Source organism: Alligator sinensis, unplaced genomic scaffold (assembly GCF_000455745.1).
Source record: "Alligator sinensis unplaced genomic scaffold, ASM45574v1 scaffold289_1, whole genome shotgun sequence".
NCBI classification, from domain to species: domain Eukaryota; kingdom Metazoa; phylum Chordata; order Crocodylia; family Alligatoridae; genus Alligator; species Alligator sinensis.
The window spans coordinates 3,213,459-3,234,305 of record NW_005841881.1 but is presented as its reverse complement, the minus strand read 5'-3'; the positions used below and the strand labels follow the sequence as shown (position 1 = coordinate 3,234,305).

Genomic DNA, 20,847 nt, shown 5'->3' with positions numbered 1-20,847 from the left:
TCCTGCAGGTGACAAGCCTTAAGCTCTTACCTATGTTAGGATGTCATTCTGTAATTCTCTTATCTGGCCTTGGGCTATAGTACCCTGTGTATTAACTGTGCTTACCTATTAAGTCCAATTGGGTTTGGCAAGTGTTATTCTTTCCTCTAAAAGTCTGTGATCAGAAAGCCTTCCTGAAATCTTTTTGAAAGTTGTTTCATTTCAAAAGCAGGACCAAAGCACTGAGAGAGAAAGCATTTTAAGGCAATCTAATGCATATCTATCTTACCTAGAGGCTTACCAACACTTGATGACAGTAAAACATTCAGAAATCCCAACCAGTACCTGGTTTTTGGAAGAAGGAAGCCTTGCATGAATGCTTCTCCCGTCTCCTCTCTGTATAGGTCAAGAGATGGTGGATAACAGAGGTTAGTTACTCTAGTCAGTAGGCACACTATCTCCTTGCTAGAGTCTCTTTTTTAAACAATTTGGTCACTTTGAAGCTTTGGTTCCCAGGTCTTCTCTAGTCCTGGCATTGTCCCTAACAACCCCAAAGTATGTAAGGAGAAGAGGTTTATCTCAAACCATTCTATTTCCAACCTACTTGTTTTACTGTACATATCCTTATGCAACTAATTTCATATATTCATACAGTATACATTTCTATAACCAAGCCTACACAACAATCAAATTATTACAAAGTAGCTTCACTTTTAGCATAGAAACTAGAGAGAAACAATATCATACACATTGTTTAGGCATTTTTATTACCATGCCATTTACTACCCTGTTCTAAACAAGCCTGCAGAGTTCAGAGGTTAAAAGACCCATGTCCTATCTGTGCTCTATCTTCAGCTATTATTATTATCAGTGAAGCATAGGTGGTGTGAAACAGAGGTCCCGATGTTGCTAAACTATAGAAAACCATAGAAAACCAGGCATCTGTGTGAAGAATAAGTGAAGAGAAGGAGCTGATATGTGTAAAAGCTGACCCTTTTACCAACATGGAAGGAAGCAACAAGAGAATGCTACATAAACCAGGGGATAAGGGGTCCTTGTGACCTCAGCCACCCCACAAAGAGAAAAGAGAGAGGAGCCACGAATGAAATACGTTGTAACACACACTTTGAACAGATGTTACAAAGAGGATAAGGTTTATCAAGATGCAACCTGAAGGAGACAGTCTGCATCTTTAGACGGACTTTGGACCTTGTTCATATCAATATACACTTTAATGTCTGCCTCTCTTCTGATTCTTATCAACAGTATACCTATATCTAGATATCTATATAGATATCTATATCTAGATATCTATATAGATATATGAGATTTACTGCTCCCTTCTGGCTTCTGTGTCAGACAGCATGTTAATAGCATATGCTGTTGCTGAGCCGAGAAAATGTAGGCCATAAAAGTTTTGGAGTTTGGGTGGGGAAGGGAGAATGTTACAGCAATCATTATGGCTTGTTCAAGAAGTTTTGGGGGAGCTTATGATTCCAGGTAGTAGGGGGAAAACAGCTGCTAATCCTAAAGGAGTAAAAAACAAACTACTACAAAAAATTCCACCACACATTAAACGACCTAACACTTAGGGTACGTCTACACAGCACTATGCAGTGCCAAGCAGAGATTCCTGAGCTAGCTCTAAACCTACCTCAGGTACTTCCTAGGCTAATATATCCTGTTTCTGTATTAGATTCTGTAGACATACCCTAACATGCTTGGGACAGAGTGCATTTTGCAAAGGCACTGATGCAGTTCATAATGTCATCACTTTAGAAGGAACGCACAAGGGACTGCTGGCAAAATAATGAGATTTGTTAGGTTTCCAACGCCAACCATGTTGTCAGCAACCGAAAGTTGTTTAAACAGCTTTTGGTGGCCAATGCAAAATGAATAGATAATCTCAATTCAGTTCCTGAATCAAAAACACCACAAGAAAAGATCCACTGCAACAGTCCCACCTACCTAATTGGTGGAGTCAGTAGATTATGGTTTGGTGTGAGGCACACTAGTGAAGGAGGGTTTGCACTGATGCTGCCTTTCATCTGTACCATACCTGTTCTGTGGTTGAAAAGAGAGCCCATTTTTCAGGACTGTTGATTGTGTGATACCAGTGCCAAATTCACTATTCTAAATAAATTCTCTTCCTGACTACTGCAGCTAAGCTGCTCATTTAGGAGAAGCATTTGAAAGAATTACCCCTCTGGACTTCAGTTTGGAGGAAGGAGGCAGGATGGGGGTGTGGGACATAGAGAAGGAGCATTTAATATTTGATGATTGACACTCAAAGGTGAGATTTATATTTATATACAAACATACTCCTTGCAGCATCCTGGACTCCAGAGATGAGTGGGGGGGTAGGAGGACGACAAAGATTTCTATTTTCAAACCTGCAGCTTCAAAACAGCATTGCCCAACACTTTTTTTTTTTGGCTCCCTACAATACTTAAATATAGCAACACTGACTTCCTGCTTCCTGTGCCCAGGACAGTTCCAAGATTAAGTTTTATCTTGTATGTAGTCAGAGGCTCAAATTCCGTCTGCTAAATCTGACTCTGTGTATGGGGCAGGGGAAGGAGGAGGAGTGTGGCATGTGCATTTGAGATATTTTTATGTACAATGGAAACGCTTAAGTTAAGTTCTCTCCTTTCCCCAGGTGTGCAAGAATCTCCTATGCATAAAATGCCTTAATTTCAAAAGAGCCCTAAATGATTGACAAGATATGGGTCTGCTAATTTGCACTTTTTAAAAAACAAAAACCCTTTTTTCTAATATTTGGTCTAAACTCTTTGCACACTGACACTTTAGCTAAATTTGTAAATAATTCAAGTGATAGGATTAGCTATAAACATAGTTTGGATCTACAAACAACAATGCTTGATTTCTATCTGGAGGGTTGGGGGCTGCCAAGGCTTCACTCATGCCTGTGCTGGCATGTACTTGTTCTCCTGTAACTTGTTCCACCAAACCGTTTCTCTTTTAAAGCACAAGGAGACCCCCCCCCCACAAAGCTTGTATAGCCAGCTCTGCCAGTCCTTCCTCCTGGTTCCTCACCCTTAAGGCCAATGATCTCAAGGGTATTGGGAGGGTAAGATAATTATTGCTTGTGAGATGCTCAATATTAAGGTGACAGGGGCCATACAAAGCCTCAGCTGTGATCATTCTAGAGGAAATTAAGTTTGTCCTGAATTCTTTCAGACACTTTATGATGCATGACACAAGGGTTAAGTGAGGCCGGTCAGAAATGAAGATGAGAAAAGAAGAAAAACAAGTCTTTGAGACAAAGATTGCTGTGGGTGATTTCTTTTGCTGGACAAATAGCATGGTTGGGAGACCTAACTTTCAAATGCAGTGTCTAAGTCTATCCCAACCATGCAGCTGGTCCAATAAAAGCTATAACCCACAACAATCCTTGCCTCTCACATATACAATGTCACTCCAACACTACACAACCATTAGATCTACTCAGATTTAGTTTAGTACTTGGGGGAAGGGGGGTGAGGTGTGTATGAGAGTGTGTGCAAGAGAGACAATGACTTAATTAGAATTAGCCCAGACTGTAGACTGCTATTAGTCCTAAATTTCACAAGCACCAAACAACAGCCATCTCAACAAACACAGCAAAGAAATAATAGCTCTGTGACACTAGTATCACAGAAGCAGAATAAGGCTCTGGCTCAGTCACAGGACTCTCTCTCAGAAACACAGGTGCTAATCCCAACTCTGCTACCATAGCCTGACCTTAAGGAACTCACTTATTTTCTCTGTTCTGCTGTTTTCCTTTCTATTGTAAGTGATAATGCTAGGTGTCAAGGGCTGCCTTCCCGAGCATCTGACCTATTGGTGATCACGGACCCTGTTACACCTAGTAAGCTTTGTAGATCATGTTTATTCAAGCTAACTGGAAGAAGCAATGGAGCTCCCTTATGAAGACAGCTGGAGATAGTGAAAGTCAGAGCCACATACAAGTCTGAGCAGATGCTAACCCACATTGGAGAAGACCAATTGTAAACCAAAGGGCAAAGGCCTTGATTGACTGATTGTAGCTGGGTGTCTTTTGAAAGCAATCAGAAAGCCAGAGAAGTAGTTGTGAGCATGGCCCCAAATGGCAATTTAGAAACTTGTGGGGCACTAGACTGGCTGGAAAGGCAGGCTTGGAAACCGTAAGCAAGAAAGCTGTTTGTTCCAGAAAACAGGCCTTTGTGTGCTTTCTTTACAATATAACAGGATCGTGACAAAAACACCTGACTAATCATTTTATCCTACTGGAAATAACAATAGCAGGGCCCAGGATACTGGCTAAACTGTTTAGGCCAATGGACACTGACACTCTCCCCAGTAAAACACTGAAAATCATTTACACAGAAATGGTGGGCCATCTTACTCCGATGTCAAACAGAAGGTAGGGCAGGGAGGCACCTTAGGCCAGGTCCTCTTGGTTCCCCAGGGACAACTAGTAGTGGGGCACTATGCTGGCCCCAGCAGCCTTACCCGGGGTCCTGGGGGCCTCCTGGCTGCAGCAGAGGTGATTCTGCTGCTTGAAGCCTGGATGGTAGCCGGAGCATGGCTCTGGACAGCCAGGCTCCAATTTTGAGCAGCGCATGCGCTGCTCTGCTCTTTTTTTTGTGCAGGTTTTTTTGACCCCCAGATATCCAGGGGTCAGGACCCCCCTCCCCTCCCCCGCAGTGTGGAGAACAGCTGAATGTGCGATGTGGCGCCACATACCGCACGGCTGCACTCGTCTGGACCCAGCTTCTGTGGGCAACAACCTACTACATCAGATAACAGGAATGACCCACTTAATGAAGTAGGTTGTTGCTACAAAAGTCCATGCTTCTTTGAACCAGTTATTCTCTAAGGTGCCACCCTGCCCTAGCATCTTCCTATGAATCATGTTAGCAGTAGCAGTACCTCTTACCCAAGACCTGATAGTGATAATGAATAACAGGACTGATATTCTCTCTGCATTTGTGTAGCATTTCAGTGTCCCAAGGCTTCCTTGAATTGTCTACCACATTCTGGTGGGTGCAAAATTTACTATAGATTGTTGGAACGCAGGGCTTCTTTCATCTTTCACAACACGCGATGCCATTGTGCAGCAGTCTGTCCACAATTAATATAGCCAGCATGAACGCAAGTAGTAGCCTGCAAACAGCATGCAGACTAGACCAATATCACTTCTTGCCCCGTATGCCCTCCTCAGGATGAATAACCATGGAAACTGAGAGTTTAAGTACTAATTAAATACTTATCCTTATTTGAATGCATTTGCCTTGCCATAATTTTTTTTTTTTGGTCCACCAATAAGAGCTGGCAAGCAGCTTTTAAAAATGAAGAGATAAGCAAATGACTAAATTATTTCATATTATTGTGCTAGGGGTGATGTTTGTGGACTCATCTGCTCCTGATCTTACTAAAAGGAGATGACATGGGACTGAGTTAAAGTAAGGATGGGGGGGGGGAGAAGAGAGAGAGGGAGTGAGCATGCGCACGCGCGCATGCATGCATGCATGTACATAAGACCGACCCGCTAGAGGGAAGGTAGGGTGGAAGAAAACAGGTTGATAGTCCAGGAAGAGATCTGGGAGTTTTTTCTAAGCCTCTTAGGAGTGGGCTTGCTTTGAGCTTTGGGAATTATTTTGTTAGGCTTTTTAAGGATGTACTCAGGGGAGACTAGGTGTTCACACAGATAGGAATAGAAACATAGAAAGGCATATAACACACAGGCACAAAGCTCAACCCTGAATGAGAGCAACTAAAGCACCTCTGGACTATGAAACTGTTAAAGCTATGGAAAAGCATATATTCTAGGAAATAGCTACCTAAAGCTAACAGGTATTGGAATGTATTCTTGAGACACACACCAGGTACTAGGTTATATTTTATCTACCTACACCATTTTTTTTTTCAAAGGCCATACTCATACTTTAGCTACGCCCAAAGGGTTGTAACTTTGTTTTCTGAATAGCTGTCTTTTCCCCTTTTAGGGATATAAAAGATCTACTTATGTTTCAGCAGTTTGTTAAGCAAGATTTAGTGTGAGGCCCTGAATTCAGAATGAGAAAAAAAAAATTTTTCCCACTGTCAGTTGCATAAGTTTAGCCTCAATTGTTACCTGTGTTATAGTAATGCTTATCGTTCCCTGCATCAGATTTATGAGTCACTGTTCAAACACCAAGCAAGGGACAATTCCCATGAAGAGCACGCGATCTAAGAAAGCTGCACTGGTTAGTGTTGTAGTTTAGGAAAAAGACTGAGGGCTTTAGGTATTATTTTTAACTGACAAAGCAGCAAAATGCTGAATGCTTTCAAATCCTGTTGCATGCAGTGTTTTTTGTCCCTTTCGAAATAAAGAAAGTTTTTAGATGGAAACTATATGATCTGGAAAAGTGTTACAAATGTGCCCACAAACATGTAGGATGCAACATTTAAAAACATATTTTCTGAGTGTCCTGAAATGCCCCTACTCTCACTGCTGCTTTAAATTGTCCTTCCCTGGACATTCTAGGCATCAAAACAGATTAAACTGGTTTCCGAACATGGCCCGTTTTCCAGGAAGATGGAACTGATTCCATTCACCTTCACATACAGGTGATGCAGGTGTTTTTGAGGGAGACCAAGGAGGGAAAAAAATAAAATAAAAGAGTAAAATTGTGGGTGTCTCCTTAAAATGTGCCAGAACGGATGACCCTGCTGCAAGGAACAGTTTTAGTGCTCTGGTATGATAACACAACTCAGCTTGGCATCTTGTCTCTAATTACTGGGGTCTTTGCAAACAAGACTGAGGCTCCATTAGCAGAGACAGGAACTTGCTTGCTTATAGTACATCACTCAGACTGAGCAGGCCATTTACCCTTCTGCACTCCCACTCATCTGCCTCTGGCTAGGGACTCTTCTTCCTTCCAGCACATGAACAGTTCAGGCCCCATCAAAAATTCCAGCTGGTGTGCAACTGTTCACAATTGCAGGAAATCAACAGAACCGAATACTGCGCTGTTATCTTTCTTCTGTCATTTGAAATTGTGTTTTTCCTGTGTGTGAGGAGCCACCACAGTACACAGGCTTATTAGAGGTCACTTCACAGACCACACAGGAATGACCCAGCAGTCCATTGCTTCCTCTCTCCCATGGGTTATACTGAAGAGTATTACAAAGGGGAGACAGGCATGAGCCTCAATGTTATATAAGAGGGGCTCATCCATGAGAGCCCCATATGGCCAAGAATTAGGTGGTGACCTGTGGTGCAACATAAAGATTTGAAATCACCTTGGGACTGAGGTGTGAAATGAAGAGGAAATCTTTGCTTCCTTCCTGTCCCCTCAATAAAAATATTAATGTTATGTTTCCATCAGACACTGGAGAGCATGTCACTCACTAGCTAGTTACTGGCAGCTAAACACATAGTGCCTGAATATCCGATTCCCTTGTATTAGTTCCATGTTATGTATTATCGGTTCTGATTTCTTTTTTCATTATTTATTCCCTACTTCTCTCCACCCAAACCTGATTCTTTATCCCCCACAATCTTTTGGGTCTTCCCCTCCTTCTGCATAGGATGTTCTGTACTGTTTCAAAGAGGCAAGAATATATACTCAGCAGCTCCACCCAACAGTTCAGTTTCTTTTTAAATATGGGAATAAGGAACAGAGAACTGAATTAAACAGGAAGCTCAAGTGTCTGGCAATTCAGACTATGAGCATTGTGGCAACTTTTTGCCATGTGTAAGAGATAAGGAGTGAAACTGGCAAACCAAAAGGAGTTGATAAAGGTAGGATGAACAGCTCTGTGAGATTGCAGAGTAGTAGGACTGAATGGGGTGTTGCATGTAGCAACTCCTCTTCCAAGTGCCCTACATACACCTCCAAGTTCAAAGGAATTTGAGTGTTCTTGAGGGAAGAGGAAGTATTATGATTTACAGAATCAGAGTACACAGAGATAGAAATAGTATATCAACTCTTCAGAGTACAAGGAGTGATGAATAGGAAACATGGATGCAATTAAAACAGGGGAGAAGCTGTAGTGATGATAAATCCTTTTCTTTTTGCCCAATATGAATAGTAGTTCCTATGTTCCATAGGCCTCCCCCAGGCTGCATAACATTTCAGAGCAGCTTGCTGGCTGGCTGAAAGGAAAGAGAGCATATGAACAGTGTGAAAGACAACAAGCAGGGCCTAATAGCTGTGACTGTAATGTAAACAAAGCACAGCTTTTCCTCCAGGGCCATGTGGGAACTTGAAAGAACTGAGGTCTACAGAAAGAAAACATCAATGATTAGACCAATGAGAGATACCAGATGACTAGATATTAAGAGGGCTGGGACTGCTGGATTTGCAAAGAAGAGTAAAAGAATACAAATGTAACTGGAAGTCAGCTGTGCATTTCTTTTTACCCATAAAAAAGTAAAAGGGATATTCAAGAAATTAAAAAACAGCAAACTCATTTAACAGGTGAAAGTTACTGATTTTTTTATCACAAGGTATTCTAATGTTGTGGAACTCATTGTTGCAGGGTATTGCTGAGGGAAATAAAAAAGTTCTAAAAAAGCTTAGGATTCATTCTGCAAACAGGAATAGCATCAGCAGATATATTAAGTAGGGCAACAACAAATTCTCATGTTACAGAGATATAAACTCTTCACTGTTAGGGCAGAAACACATTTCTCCCATGAGATAATATTGCACAGTTGTCTTGGTACATTCTGGAGGTGGTGGGGTTTTTTGCTCAACTATGAGGCATCAGATAAAGATAATATGCTAGAATCATAGAAAGTTAGGGTTGGAAGGGACCTCAGAAGGTCAGCTAATCCAACCCCCTGCTCAAAGCAGGACAATCCCCAACTAGATCATCTCAGCCAAGACTTTGTCTACCTGGGTCTTAAAAACCTCCAAGGATGGAGATTCTACCACCTCTCTGGGTAACCTGTTCCAGACCTTCACTACCCTCCTTGTAAGAAAGTTTTTCCTAATATCTAACTTAAACTTCCCTTCCTGCAACTTGAGACCATTGCTCCTTGTTCTGTCATCTGCCACCACTGAGAACAGTCCAGCTCCATCCTCTTTGGAACAACCCTGCAGGGAGTTAAAGGCTGCTATTCAATCTCCTCTGTTTTCTCTAAATAAGCCCAGTTCCCTCAGTTTCTCCTCACAAGTCATGTACTCCAGCCCCCTCACCATTTCTGTTGCCTTCCACTGGACTCTCCAATTTGTCCATAGCCTTTCTGTAGTGAGGGGCTCAAAACTGGACACAGTACTCCAGATGTGGCTTTACCCGTGCTGAATAGAGGAAGAATCACTTTCCTTGATCTGTCAGCAATGCTCCTACTGATGCAGCCCAGTATGCCATTAGCTTTCTTTGCAACAAAGGCACACTGTTGACTCATATTTAGCTGACTGTTTCCTGTATCCCCACGTCCTTTTCTGCAGAGCTGCTGCCTAGCCAGTCAGTTCACAGCCTGCAGTGATACATGGGATTGTTCCATCCTAACTACAGGACTTTGCACTTCTCCTCATTGAACCTCATAGACACATCCAGACAAGCTGTGCAGTATGTGGTGCCGCAAACATGTCTGCAGTGCCACATATCGCCCAGTCAGGTGTTCTCCATGCTGCAAGGATATCCATGGGTCAAAAAAAATGGAGCAGTGTACACTCAGGCAGTGCGTGCTGCTGAAAAGCAGAGCCAGGCCTCCCAGAGCTGCACTGCAGCTGCCAGCCAGGATTGCTGTGGCTGCAGCCCCAGGAGGACTCCAGGTAAGGCTGCTGGAACCAGCACAGTGCTAGTCCCATCCTCCCCTACTGCCCCTGGGGTAACCTGCTGCACACCAAAGTGCATGTGGCAGGGGCGTTCCCTGGGGGACAAGTAGCTGTGGCACAAAGTGCGCCACTGCTGCTTGTCCCCAGGAAACCAAGGGCATGTGTAGACGAAAACTCAGAGGAGTTTTAGTTTGCTGCACCCCAAGTCATTTAAGGTGCATTACGCTGCTGAATTTGCTACAGCAGCTGGAATTACGGTGCAATATGCCACCAATTCATACAAACACCAACACCATTAAACTGGTGCAAAAGCATTTAACCTACTTTAAAGTGTCATGTACACATGCCCCTCATTTAGTCTACACACGGACCAAATGTCCAAGCTCATCTCAACATGCACCATGAGATTTTTTTTGGTCCAGTCTTCCAATTTGTCAAGGTTTCTCTGAATTTTAGCCCAACCCTCCTGCATATCTACTATTCTCCCCAGCTTGGTGTCATCTACAAACTTACAAAGGATGCATCTTCCAGGTCATTGAAGAAGATACTAAAAAAAACACAAACAACCCAGCCCCAGGACTCACCCAGGGGCACTCCACTTGATATTGAATGCCAAATAGATATTGAGCCATTGACTACTACCCTCTGATGATCCAGCCAGTTTTCTATCTACCTTAGAGTCCATTCATCCAGCCCATACTTCCTTAGCTTGCTTGCAAGGATGTTGTGGGAGACCATATGAAAAGCCTTGCTATAGTCAAGTTATATCACATCCACTCGTCTCCCTGCACCCATAGAGTCAGTAATCTCATTGTAGAAGGCAATCAAGTTGGTCAGGTATGACTTACCCTTGGTGAATCCATGCTGACTTTTCTTAGTCACCTTCTCCTCCAAGTGCTTACAAAAGGATTCCTTGAGGACCTGCTTCATTATTTTTCCAGAGACTGAGGTGAGGCTGACTGATGTGTAGGTCCCTAGATCCTCTTCCTTCTCTTTCTTAAAGATGGACACTATATTTACCTTTTTCCAATTGTCTGGCTCCCAATTGCCATGAGTTTTCAAATATGATGGCCAGCGGGCTCTGCAATCATATTGGCCAACTCCCTTAAGTACCCTCCGGTGCATCCTGTCCAGCCCCATTAATTTGAACATGTTCAGCTTTTCTAAATAGTACCCAACCTGTTCTTTTGCCACTGTTGGCTGCTCACCTCCTCCGCAAACTGTATTGCCAGGTGCAGCAGACTGGGAGTGGACCTTGCCTGTGAAGACTAAGGTGAAAAAGGCATCCTCTGTCACTAGGTTGCCTCCCTCATTAAGTAAAGGACCCACACTTTCCCTCATATTTCTTTTGTAGCTGACATATTTGTAGAAACCCTTTGTGATACCCTTCATATCCCTTGCTAGCTGCAACTCCAGCTGCACTTTGGCCTTCCTGATTTCATCCCTGCACACCTGATCAATACTCTTACATTCCTCCCTTGTTGTTTGTGCAGGTTTCCACTTCTTATAAGTTTTGTTTTTGTGTTTTAGCTCACTGAAGAGCTCCCTTCTAAGCCAAACTGGTCTTCTGCCATATTTGCTAGTCTTTCTACACATCAGAATGGTTTGTTCCTGCACCCTCAGTAAGATTTCTTTACATTACAGCCAGTTCTCCTGGACTCTTTTCCCCTCTCAGACTGGCCTCCCAGGGGATCCTGCCCATCAGTTCCCTAAGCAAGTCAGAGACTGCTTTTATGAAATTCAAGGTTCTCACTGCTGCTCTCTTTCTTTCCTTACCTCGGGATCCTGAATTCGATCATCTCATGATTGCTGCTGCCCAGGTTGCCATCCACTACTACATTCCCCACCAATTTTTCCCTGTTCACGAGCAGCAAGTCAAGAAGAGCAGGGCCCCTAGATGGCCTCTCCAACACTTGTACCAGGAAGTTGTCCCCAAAAACTTCCTGGATTGCCTGTGCACTAATGTACTGCTCTCCCAGAAGATGTGAGAATCACTGAAGTCCCACCATGAGAATCAGGGCCAGTGATTGGGAAATTTGCCCTGTTTCAAGAAAGCCTCATCTACCACACCCTCATCATCATAGTGGTCTACAGCAGAACACCACCATTACATCAGCTTTGTTGCTCTCCCCCCTCTTACCCTAACCGAGAAACTTTCAACCAAGCTTATCTCCAGTTTCATGCTGGAGCTATGAGCAATCATACCACTCTTTTGCATAAAGTAAACTCCTCCTCCTTTTCTCCCCGGCTTGTCCTTCCTGAACAGTTTATACCAATCCATGACAGTGCTCCAGTCATGGAAGCTATCCCACCAAGTCCCTGTTATGCCAATCATGTCAGAGCTCTGACTATTCAAGGACTTCCAACTCTTCCTGCCTGTTTTCCAGGCTCCATGCATTCATCATTAGCATGGCCTCAACGAGCTATACTTAAATTACTATTTCCAAGAAAAATTCTTACACGATCTGAGAATGTAATAAAATCTCTGAATTTGAGAGCTTCAACTGTAGGGCCATGACTGGAATTAATAGATTCACATCAGATACTTCAGTTATACAAGCTCAAAAAGAGAAAGTGGACGAAGTCCAAGCTCCTTATGGAAATCTTTGCATTCAACATTTAATTCAGAAGGAATATTCCTTATATAATTTATGAATGAACATGCTGATTCTTCACTTGAATTCATTCAATCAATTCTGCTCTCGCTCTAGGTTCAATTCAATTGCTGTTATTACAGTAACGGTGTTTTAATTAAGTGCAATTCTGTTTTGTTACAAAGAAGACTGCACCAGAAAGCTGTGTGTGTGTTTGAATGCCAGGGTTCCTGGACAGCTGAAAGCCCTTGTGGATGGACTTTATTTAGCCACTAATATATGCAGGATCCTTCCGCAGAAATGCATCATCATGTGCCTCCAGGTCAGAGGTAAGATAATCTCCAGGTGAATAAACAGTCTTTTTACCATGAGGCTCATTCAGTGCTCGACCCTTCTGTGGGACTGTGAACAAAGATGTCCATTAGAATCAACTTGATGTTTTTTTAATGTGGAAACTGGTTCGCAATAAACTGGGATGAGACCAAGACTCATTTAATATAGGCCTCTGAACAGCCACCAGAGAGTAACAGCTTGACTTCAATGGCTGCCTGAAGGCAAAGGGCTGTGCCTCCTACTTTTCTAAGCCAGCCATTTCCCCCCATAAATATAGTCTCATTTCCATGAGACACGAGCAAGTAATTATCAAGGCCCTGATAAAAACTAACTAGGCTCTCTCTTCTCCTTCTGGAGGAATATTTTAAAGGAGCCTGAATTCTCTGTGCCTCTCTCCCCCCTACAATTAAACATAGCATTAAAGGAGTTACCCCATTAAACCTTCCCATTATCTTTAGTCTCTGCTTTGCATTAGGTTTTGTCTTGAGAAAGAAGCAGCTTTACTTGAACTTCATAGGAAGACAACTGTCCTGAAGATGATAAAAGCTGTCTGCAAACTGGGCACTTCTGAACAGAGGCAACTACAGCTCAGACAGCAATTTTCAACCTGTTGCTATAGAAGCAGGCTGAATGCGATTCACTGGCAGCATTGCTGCTGCCACTGCTCTGGCCTGTGGCCTATCCATTGGAAATCCCTACTAAACATCCTAGGTCACAGGCTCTGTGCAGCTTGTAACAAGTAGGCAGAAAGGTTAACACTTTGCCACTCTTCGCTAGCAAAGGGCAGCAGGTGGTGTTGCTGCAGGAGCACTGGAAATAAACAGGGGCTTGTCTACATGAACAGCGTACTACAAAAATTACATGAGGTGTAAATTTAAGGTATATCAGGTATTTCACCTAGCTCTCCATGGAGATTTATTTGCATTAACCCTTTTGTGGTTCAGCTGAAGCCACCTCCGTTCTCTTAGAACAAGACTGTCCACATGGGGAGTTAGTGGAAACTCACTGTTGCAGAACAGCTATTCAAGGCTATCACTCGGGCAGACAAGCTCTACAACCTGTCCTCTGAACTCACAGGCCTCAAAGGCTTACAACTAGCGCCGTGTGAAATTTCGCTGGCAGTTTCGTTTCGATGCTGTTTCGACTCTCATTTCGAGCTCAAAACAGCAACATTGAAACAAACAGAGGAGCTTTGAAACAGCCTTGAAACGAAACGAGGCAAGTCGAAACGTTTCGAAAATTTCAAAACGTTTTGAGTTTTGAAGCTCAAGCTGGGTTTGCCTGCAGGGAAACAGAAACTAAAGTAAGGAGAGGGAGGGGCAAGGGGCGGGGGGGAAGGACTGCTCTTATTATTGACTATGTGGCTGGCCAGTGACTGTCACCCTTCCCTGAGGTCCCTTCCAATCCCAGTGCTCTGGGTGAGGGATGGAAAAACTGCAAAAAAGACAGCATTGTTTGAACTGCCCTGCTCTCTGCCTAGGTCAGTTGAGTGAGGGAACATCTTAACACGCACACAGTGTCACCCAGCCATGTCATGAGTTTTGCCTGTCAGCAGCTAGAGGTGCAGGGCCCCAGAACCAGACTCCCCCTGCACCTTTCTCCTTGACAGCTGGCAGGCTTCGTGGCCACAGCAGGGCCTAGCAGGCCTGCAGTTTTCACCCCACTGTGCCCCAAGACAGACACAGTTGCACAAGTACCCATGTCACGAGTTTTGCTTCTCAGAAGCTTGAGGTGCAGTTTCCCCGAAACCCCTGCACCCGTCTCCTTGAAAGCTGGCAGGCATTGTGGCCTTGGCAGGGGCTAGCAATCCTGCAGCTTTCACCCTGCTGTGCCTTAACACACACAGTGTCATCCACCCATGTCACGAGTTTTGCTTGTCCTCAGCTTGAGGTATAGTTTCCCCCAAACCCCTGCACCTGTCTCCTTGAAACTTGGCAGGCTTCATGCCCTCAGAAGGGGCTACCATTCCTGTAAGTCTCATTCAAATCAGGCCAGAAATGACAAAGTTATAGGCTGTTTCGAGCTTCCCCATTATAGCCTATGGGCAAAATGTCAAAACAGTGAAAATGTTTCAATGAAACAAAACGGAACAGTGGTTTTGAATCAAAATGAAATTCGAAACGAAATGCTGTTCCATCGAAACACAAGTCGAAATGGAACGGTGCCATTTCGCACAGTCCTACTTATAACCACCTTAGCCAACAAGCTAACGCCTTAATAATCACCTTAACTAAAGAATTAGAACTAATGCCAGAAATTGGAAGTAATTTGATTAAAACAAATAGATCAAACCATCTGAGTTAAGAACACAATAGGTTCAGAACTGCCATCATTCTGAGTTCATCTGAATTAATATGGGATAAATTCAGTGTAGCCTCAGAACTGCTAATTTTCCAAGGAATTCAGGTGGAACAATAATGACCAGTATTTCCTGTGCACTTTTAACAAAGTAACAAAATTACATATTCTCTCTCTCATCTCTGCACAAGGTACCACAGTGCTAATGACAAGGAGTCATTTAAATAAACTAATAGATGTTTCCCGAAGACAAAAAGCAACTGAGACATACAAGTGCTACCATCCCTATCAAACTGAAGCTAAATGTTAATGAGAAGATATCCCCTGGAACTGTGAGCTTATTCTAAGACTGAACCTGACCCTCGGCACAGCGTCTCAAGCAGTGCATGCAGATTCATGGATTTTAAAGGCCCAAAGGGGCCATCTGGTCCAACTTCTTTCATAAACCCAGCCCATACCATTTCATTAAGTAGCTCCAGCATTGAGCCAACAACTTCTGGTTGAGACAGAGCATAACCTTCTAAAAAGATGAGCGGTCTTTATCTGGCCATTTTTGGATAGGGAAAAAAAATAGACTTATTGTATTTACATTACTGTTTATTATAATGCCCATATGCTGTACATACATAGTTTCTTAGAAACTGAGGGAGCAGCTTCCAGAATAAGCAAATTTAGCTCCCTTCTTACTCAGAGAAAGACTTCCTTTCAGTTAAAAAAGAAAAAAAGTAGGGTTTGACTGAGGCCTACCTACTCAAGTAGTTTAAAAACCCAATTCAGATAAAGACATGAAGCCTGGATGTTTCTCTGAGCCTTTCTGGTTTAGAAATCAGAGTAGAAAGTTCCTGAGAACATGCTCTTGTGTGAAAATTTCAGGACTTCAGGTCAGAACAGAAATACCCCTGGATCAGCATTCCTGACAACATTTCAGTGCTTCTCTGTCTGGTCCCAGCTGCAACCTGGACATGCTGAGGCAGCTGTGAAACAGACAATAAAGCAAATATAATTGAAGAGTTTCCAGCTTCTAAAAATTCTGGGGTTCGGTTTAAATTTGGGAGGATGCAGCTCAGATCAATCCTCTAATCATTTCACCCATTTTCTAGCAAAAGACCACCTAGCTAAAGGACTGCTGTATCTGCCAAGAAATGGTCAGATGCCAAAGCAGACTTTATCACTTAGTTAAGATGCTTCTTAGGCATTGTACTCTGTACAACCTGTATGTAGCTGCAGCTGAGACATAAACCAGGGCTGTTGCATTCTGCAGGCATCAACTTCCTGGGGCGAGACAAAAGGGAGCCTCCCTTTCTGCATTAAGTCAACAGACACTGAGCTCAGCAAAGAGTCATTGCGCAGATCTTATGCTTACTGTGGTTTGTAAACATATTTTATCATGAACAATTAATTTAGGGCTGTAAATAGAGTGCATGCATCTTCCAGTTCTAAAGAGAATCAGATTCATACATAGATTTAATCCGAATCCAAAAGGTTTCATTTTCCATCAACATATTTGTAGTCTACAGTGTATTTATAAAATGGTTAGAATGTAAATAACCAGCAGTGAACATTAGGACAGAGGGCATCGGAGTAGCTGAAGTCACTACAATATGAACATGTGAACAATACACAAACTTGGCTCACTAAGCAAAGGTGGTTGGACCATACAGTCTTTGGGGTAAAGATAAGATATGTACCATTAAAAAAAAATAATTGGGCCACCTAGAACCCAAGAATGTACAGAACTGCAATGTTGCCAGACAACACTGTTCACCTCTGTCCACGCTTTCTGGGCAATGGGCAGGATGACAATAGCATCTCAAGCTGCAAACACTCATGGGGTTCAAATACGTTCTCCGATGGCTTTTCATTTGTAGGAGCTACCTGCAATGAGGATGATAAAAATGAAGTGTGACAGTATCTGTCTTGGTTGGTACACCTGAGGGCTGGTCCAAATCCCTCCAAACACACAAGTCTCTTACTGTTTAAGCTAGATGCAGTTGTAATAGACTCATATCTGTGTGGACAGGACACAGATGAGGCTGCATAACTCTTATTAATCTGTTGGTTCCAATAGCATCTAAGGAGACAATGCTCCAGATGTCTGAACTCCATTTTTCATTTTGCTTAGTAGAAATTCACTCTTTGCCATGAAAAGTCAGTGTATAGAACTAAAGTGGGATTTTTTTTGTGTGTCATTGTGTGTACACACGTATATTGCACATATATAGCTTTAATCTATTTGAAGGCTTGATCCAAATTTTTCAAAAACATAGACATTACATTTACATACATATATTTGTATTCTCTTTAACTGTCTAGGCTTCACCACCGATATTTGAAAATTGTGGCCTTAACCTAAAGATTAGTCATCACTGAAGACCATGTTTACATGGTAGGTCTCAAAATATGATTGAAAATGTGGAATTATCAACAGAAGGGGTATTTCTAATGGGGTCCAAGAGGGCCGATTCTGGGTCCTATGCTATTTAAATGTTATTTTATCAGTGACTTGGGAGAAAGCAAAATCATTAAGGCTAAAAGGTTGAGAAATGGTACAAAGATTAGCAGAATGTTAATAGCTTTATATCAGTAATAATATTCGTTATGTGAACTGCTTGGTTTTGTGGTACAAGTAAGCACAATTTGTGCTTTAATATAGCCAAATGTAAAATCATACGTCAACACACACTGCAAGTTATACTTACAGGAGAGGGGACTCAACCTGGGAAGTGGTGACTCTGAAAAAGAAGTGAAAGAGAATGAGTTGAAACGTTGTAGCCAAAATGGCTAATGAAATCCTTGGAGTTATAAAGAAGGGGATACTGAATATAAGTAGAGAGGTTATAATTCCTATTGGGTAGCAACTACTGGAATATAGTTTCCACTAGAGGGTTCAGAGAAGAGCTGTAAGGATTAGGTTCATAGGAAAGTAGAATTTGAACGGACCTCACACGGTCATATGGTCTAGCCCTCTGCTCAAGGCAGAATTGTCCTTGAATAAACTATCTATCCAACCTGCTTTAAAAATTTCCAAGGATGCCTATTCCGCAACTTCTCTAGGGAGCCTATTCAAATGTCTGACCATCCTCAGCTAGAAAGTTGCACCTAATCCCCAACTGAAATTTCCCCTGCTGAAGCTTGAGGACATTGCTCCTAGTCCTATCCCCCATGGCCACAGAGAAAACCCCATCTCAATCCTCTCTGTAACTGCCCTTCACATATTGGAAGACTATTATCAAACCCCTCCCCTGTCCCCTAGTCTCTTCTTCTCCAAACTAAATAACCCTAGGTCTTTCAGCCTTTCTTCATAAATCTTTGTTCTCAGGTCCCAAATCATTTTTGCTGCTCTACAATGGGCTCTTTCCAAACTGTCCACATTTTTCTTGAAGGTGGGCAGGGGACGGGGGGGAAATGACAAGGGGGACAGAACTGCATGCTATATACCAGGTTAGACCTTGCCAGTACTAAACAGAGAAGAATTATTCCCTTGATTTGCAAGTGACATTGCTGTTAATACAATCCAGTATGCTGTTGGCTTTTTTTTTTTTTTTTTTTTTTTTTTTTTACACACAACAGGAGCACATTGTTGACGCATATTCCGTTTATGGTAGACTGTAAGCCCTCCTCCTCCCCGCCCCCCCATGACCTTCTCTGCAATACTACAGTCTAGCCAGTCATTCCTCAGTCTGTATTTGTGCATGCAGTTATTCCGTCCAAAGTGCAGGACTTCGTACTTGTCCTTGTTGAATCTCATCTGATTGACTGCAGACCATTTCTCCAGTCTATGCAGGTCATTCTGGATCCTGGTCTTACCCTCCAGACTGTCTGCAGTTCCACCCAGCCTGGTGTCATCTGCAAATCTGCTAAACATGTAACCAATCCCAACATCTAAGTCATTAATAAAATTATTAAACAATACCAGACTCAGGACAAACCCCAGGAAACCCCAGTTAATACCTCCTCCCAAATAGACACAGAGCCACGATGACTACTTGAGTGCAATGATCCAACTAGTTATTATCCACATTACAGTAATTTTGTCTATCTTGTTAATGAGAATATTGTGGGAGACAGTGTCAAAATCCTTGAGAAAGTGAATCATTAAGAAAACATACTTTATAGTAAAAAACAAAAAAACCTCAAGGGGTTTAATTCTATTTAGGATATCAGAGAGAAAAGACTGAGGAGCAGCTTGATCAGTCTCTAAGTATCCATGTGGGGAACAATAATAGAAGCTCTTCAGTAGAGCAAACAAAGATATGGTAAACTCCAAAGGTTGGAAGGTGAAGCACTTAGAGGTTAACTATAAATATTCAAAAAACTCTAGGCAGATTCTCACCAACTTTTGCAGCTTTTTCAAAGTGCCCTAGATTAGTCTGGGAGTGAACAGAACTTGCATTGGCACTTTGCGGAGAGGGCATGGAGGTGGCCTGCACTGGGCAGGTTGGGAGCACTCGAGCACATTTCCTAGCAAGCCACAGGAAAATGATGAGCCCAGCCAAGCAACTGGCCAGCTCTGATTGGCCAGTGCAACCCCAGCCCTGTCCCCTTCCAGTTGTTGGCTGTCAGCAGTGACTAGGGGAAAAGGGTGGAAAATGGAGCCCCTTGCTGTGCAGGTAACCCCAGCTATGCTGGCACGGGTCTGGGTGGGTGGGGGCCAGGGCCAGGTGGCTGTCTGCTGGGTCAGAAACTGGGGGCAGGTTGGGGGGGAGGAAGGTCCATGCAGCAGGGGGCCCCTGCTTCTCCACCCCTGCACCCCCAGTTCCCAGCTCAATGTACAGCTACGTGGGTCTGAGCCATGACTTTGGTCTCTGGTTGTCAGTAGTAGCCAGGTGGGGGGTGGGATGGGGGAGTGGAGCCCCGTCACACAGCCCTGGCCTGAGCCAGTACAGCAGAGGGGGCCCGCATGGTGCAGGGCTCCCTACCCACACCCTCCCGACTGCCTGACAGCTGCAGGCAGGAACTGTGGCTTGGACCCATGTAGCTGTCTGCCTGGGTAGAAACTGGGGACAGAGGGTAGGGACACTGGGGAGCAGAGACCCCCACCAGGTGGACCTGGACTTGTCCTTCTCTACTTCCCCCATAACCTGCCCCCAGTTTCTGGCCCAGACCCATTCCTGGCCCACCCAAGCCAGCAGAGCATAGCAGGGTGCTCTGTTCTCTCCCTGGCCCCTGGTTCCCAGCTCAGGGTCAGCCACACAGGTCCGAGCAGCCAGGCAGGAGGAGAGGGGTGGGGGAATGGAGCCCCCGCACTGCACAGGCCCTCCTTGCTGTGCTGGCTTGGGGCTGGGTCCACACAGTGCGGGGGCTCCATTCTCCCTCTCCCCATTGCCTGACAGCTGACAAGGGAAAGGGCTGGGGAGAGAAACCATGTTGAGCCAGGCAGTGAGGAAGAAGGGAAGCCCGCACCATGCAGCACCCCCCCAGCTTTGATGGCGGGGAGCAGGGCAGGGTGGAGAATGGATCTCTTCCTCCCTGCCCGGCCCAGCTGGCAGGCACATGCAGGATGCAGTGCTAGGGAGCAAAGTTTTGCTGTCTCAGCTCTGCAACAGCCTCGGGGCAGGACCAGCCCAGTGCTAGGCCAGAGCAGGTGACTGTGGACTGAAGCTGACCCGCCTGCCCTGCAAGAGAAGGGGTCAGGCATGGCTGGTGAACTCAGATTGGTGGGGTAGTGGAGTGTCCCACAGGAGCGGCAGGGGGGATAGGGGGTTTGCAGCCAGCCAGGAGCGGGGGTGCATGTCTTCATCTGCAGCCTCCCTGCTACTAGTCAGAGTGCCCAGCCGACTGCAATCCTCCCCCCACTCCTTGCTCCTGGCCAGCTGCAACCCCCCACCCCACCCCATGGGATGCTCCACAGCCCCACCAATCTGAGTTCACCAGCTGTGCCCAAAGGG

General features: G+C 44.1%; 1 protein-coding gene across 6 annotated transcripts in view; it reads right to left on the bottom strand.

The window, feature by feature from the left end:
• STON2 (stonin 2) overlaps positions 1-20,847 on the bottom strand; it is a 118,100-nt gene that overhangs the window by 27,114 nt on the left and 70,139 nt on the right. For 3 of the 6 annotated variants that reach the window (XM_025196586.1, XM_025196589.1, XM_025196590.1), the window contains one exon: positions 17,659-17,691. The exons of 1 other annotated variant lie outside the window; for it this stretch is intronic. In XM_025196586.1, coding sequence (XP_025052371.1) covers positions 17,659-17,691 — 33 coding nt within the window. Of the gene's footprint in view, positions 1-268; positions 376-17,658; positions 17,692-20,847 lie in introns of those variants that run through there. 2 more of the 6 variants (XM_025196585.1, XM_025196588.1) reach the window with 2 other exon arrangements.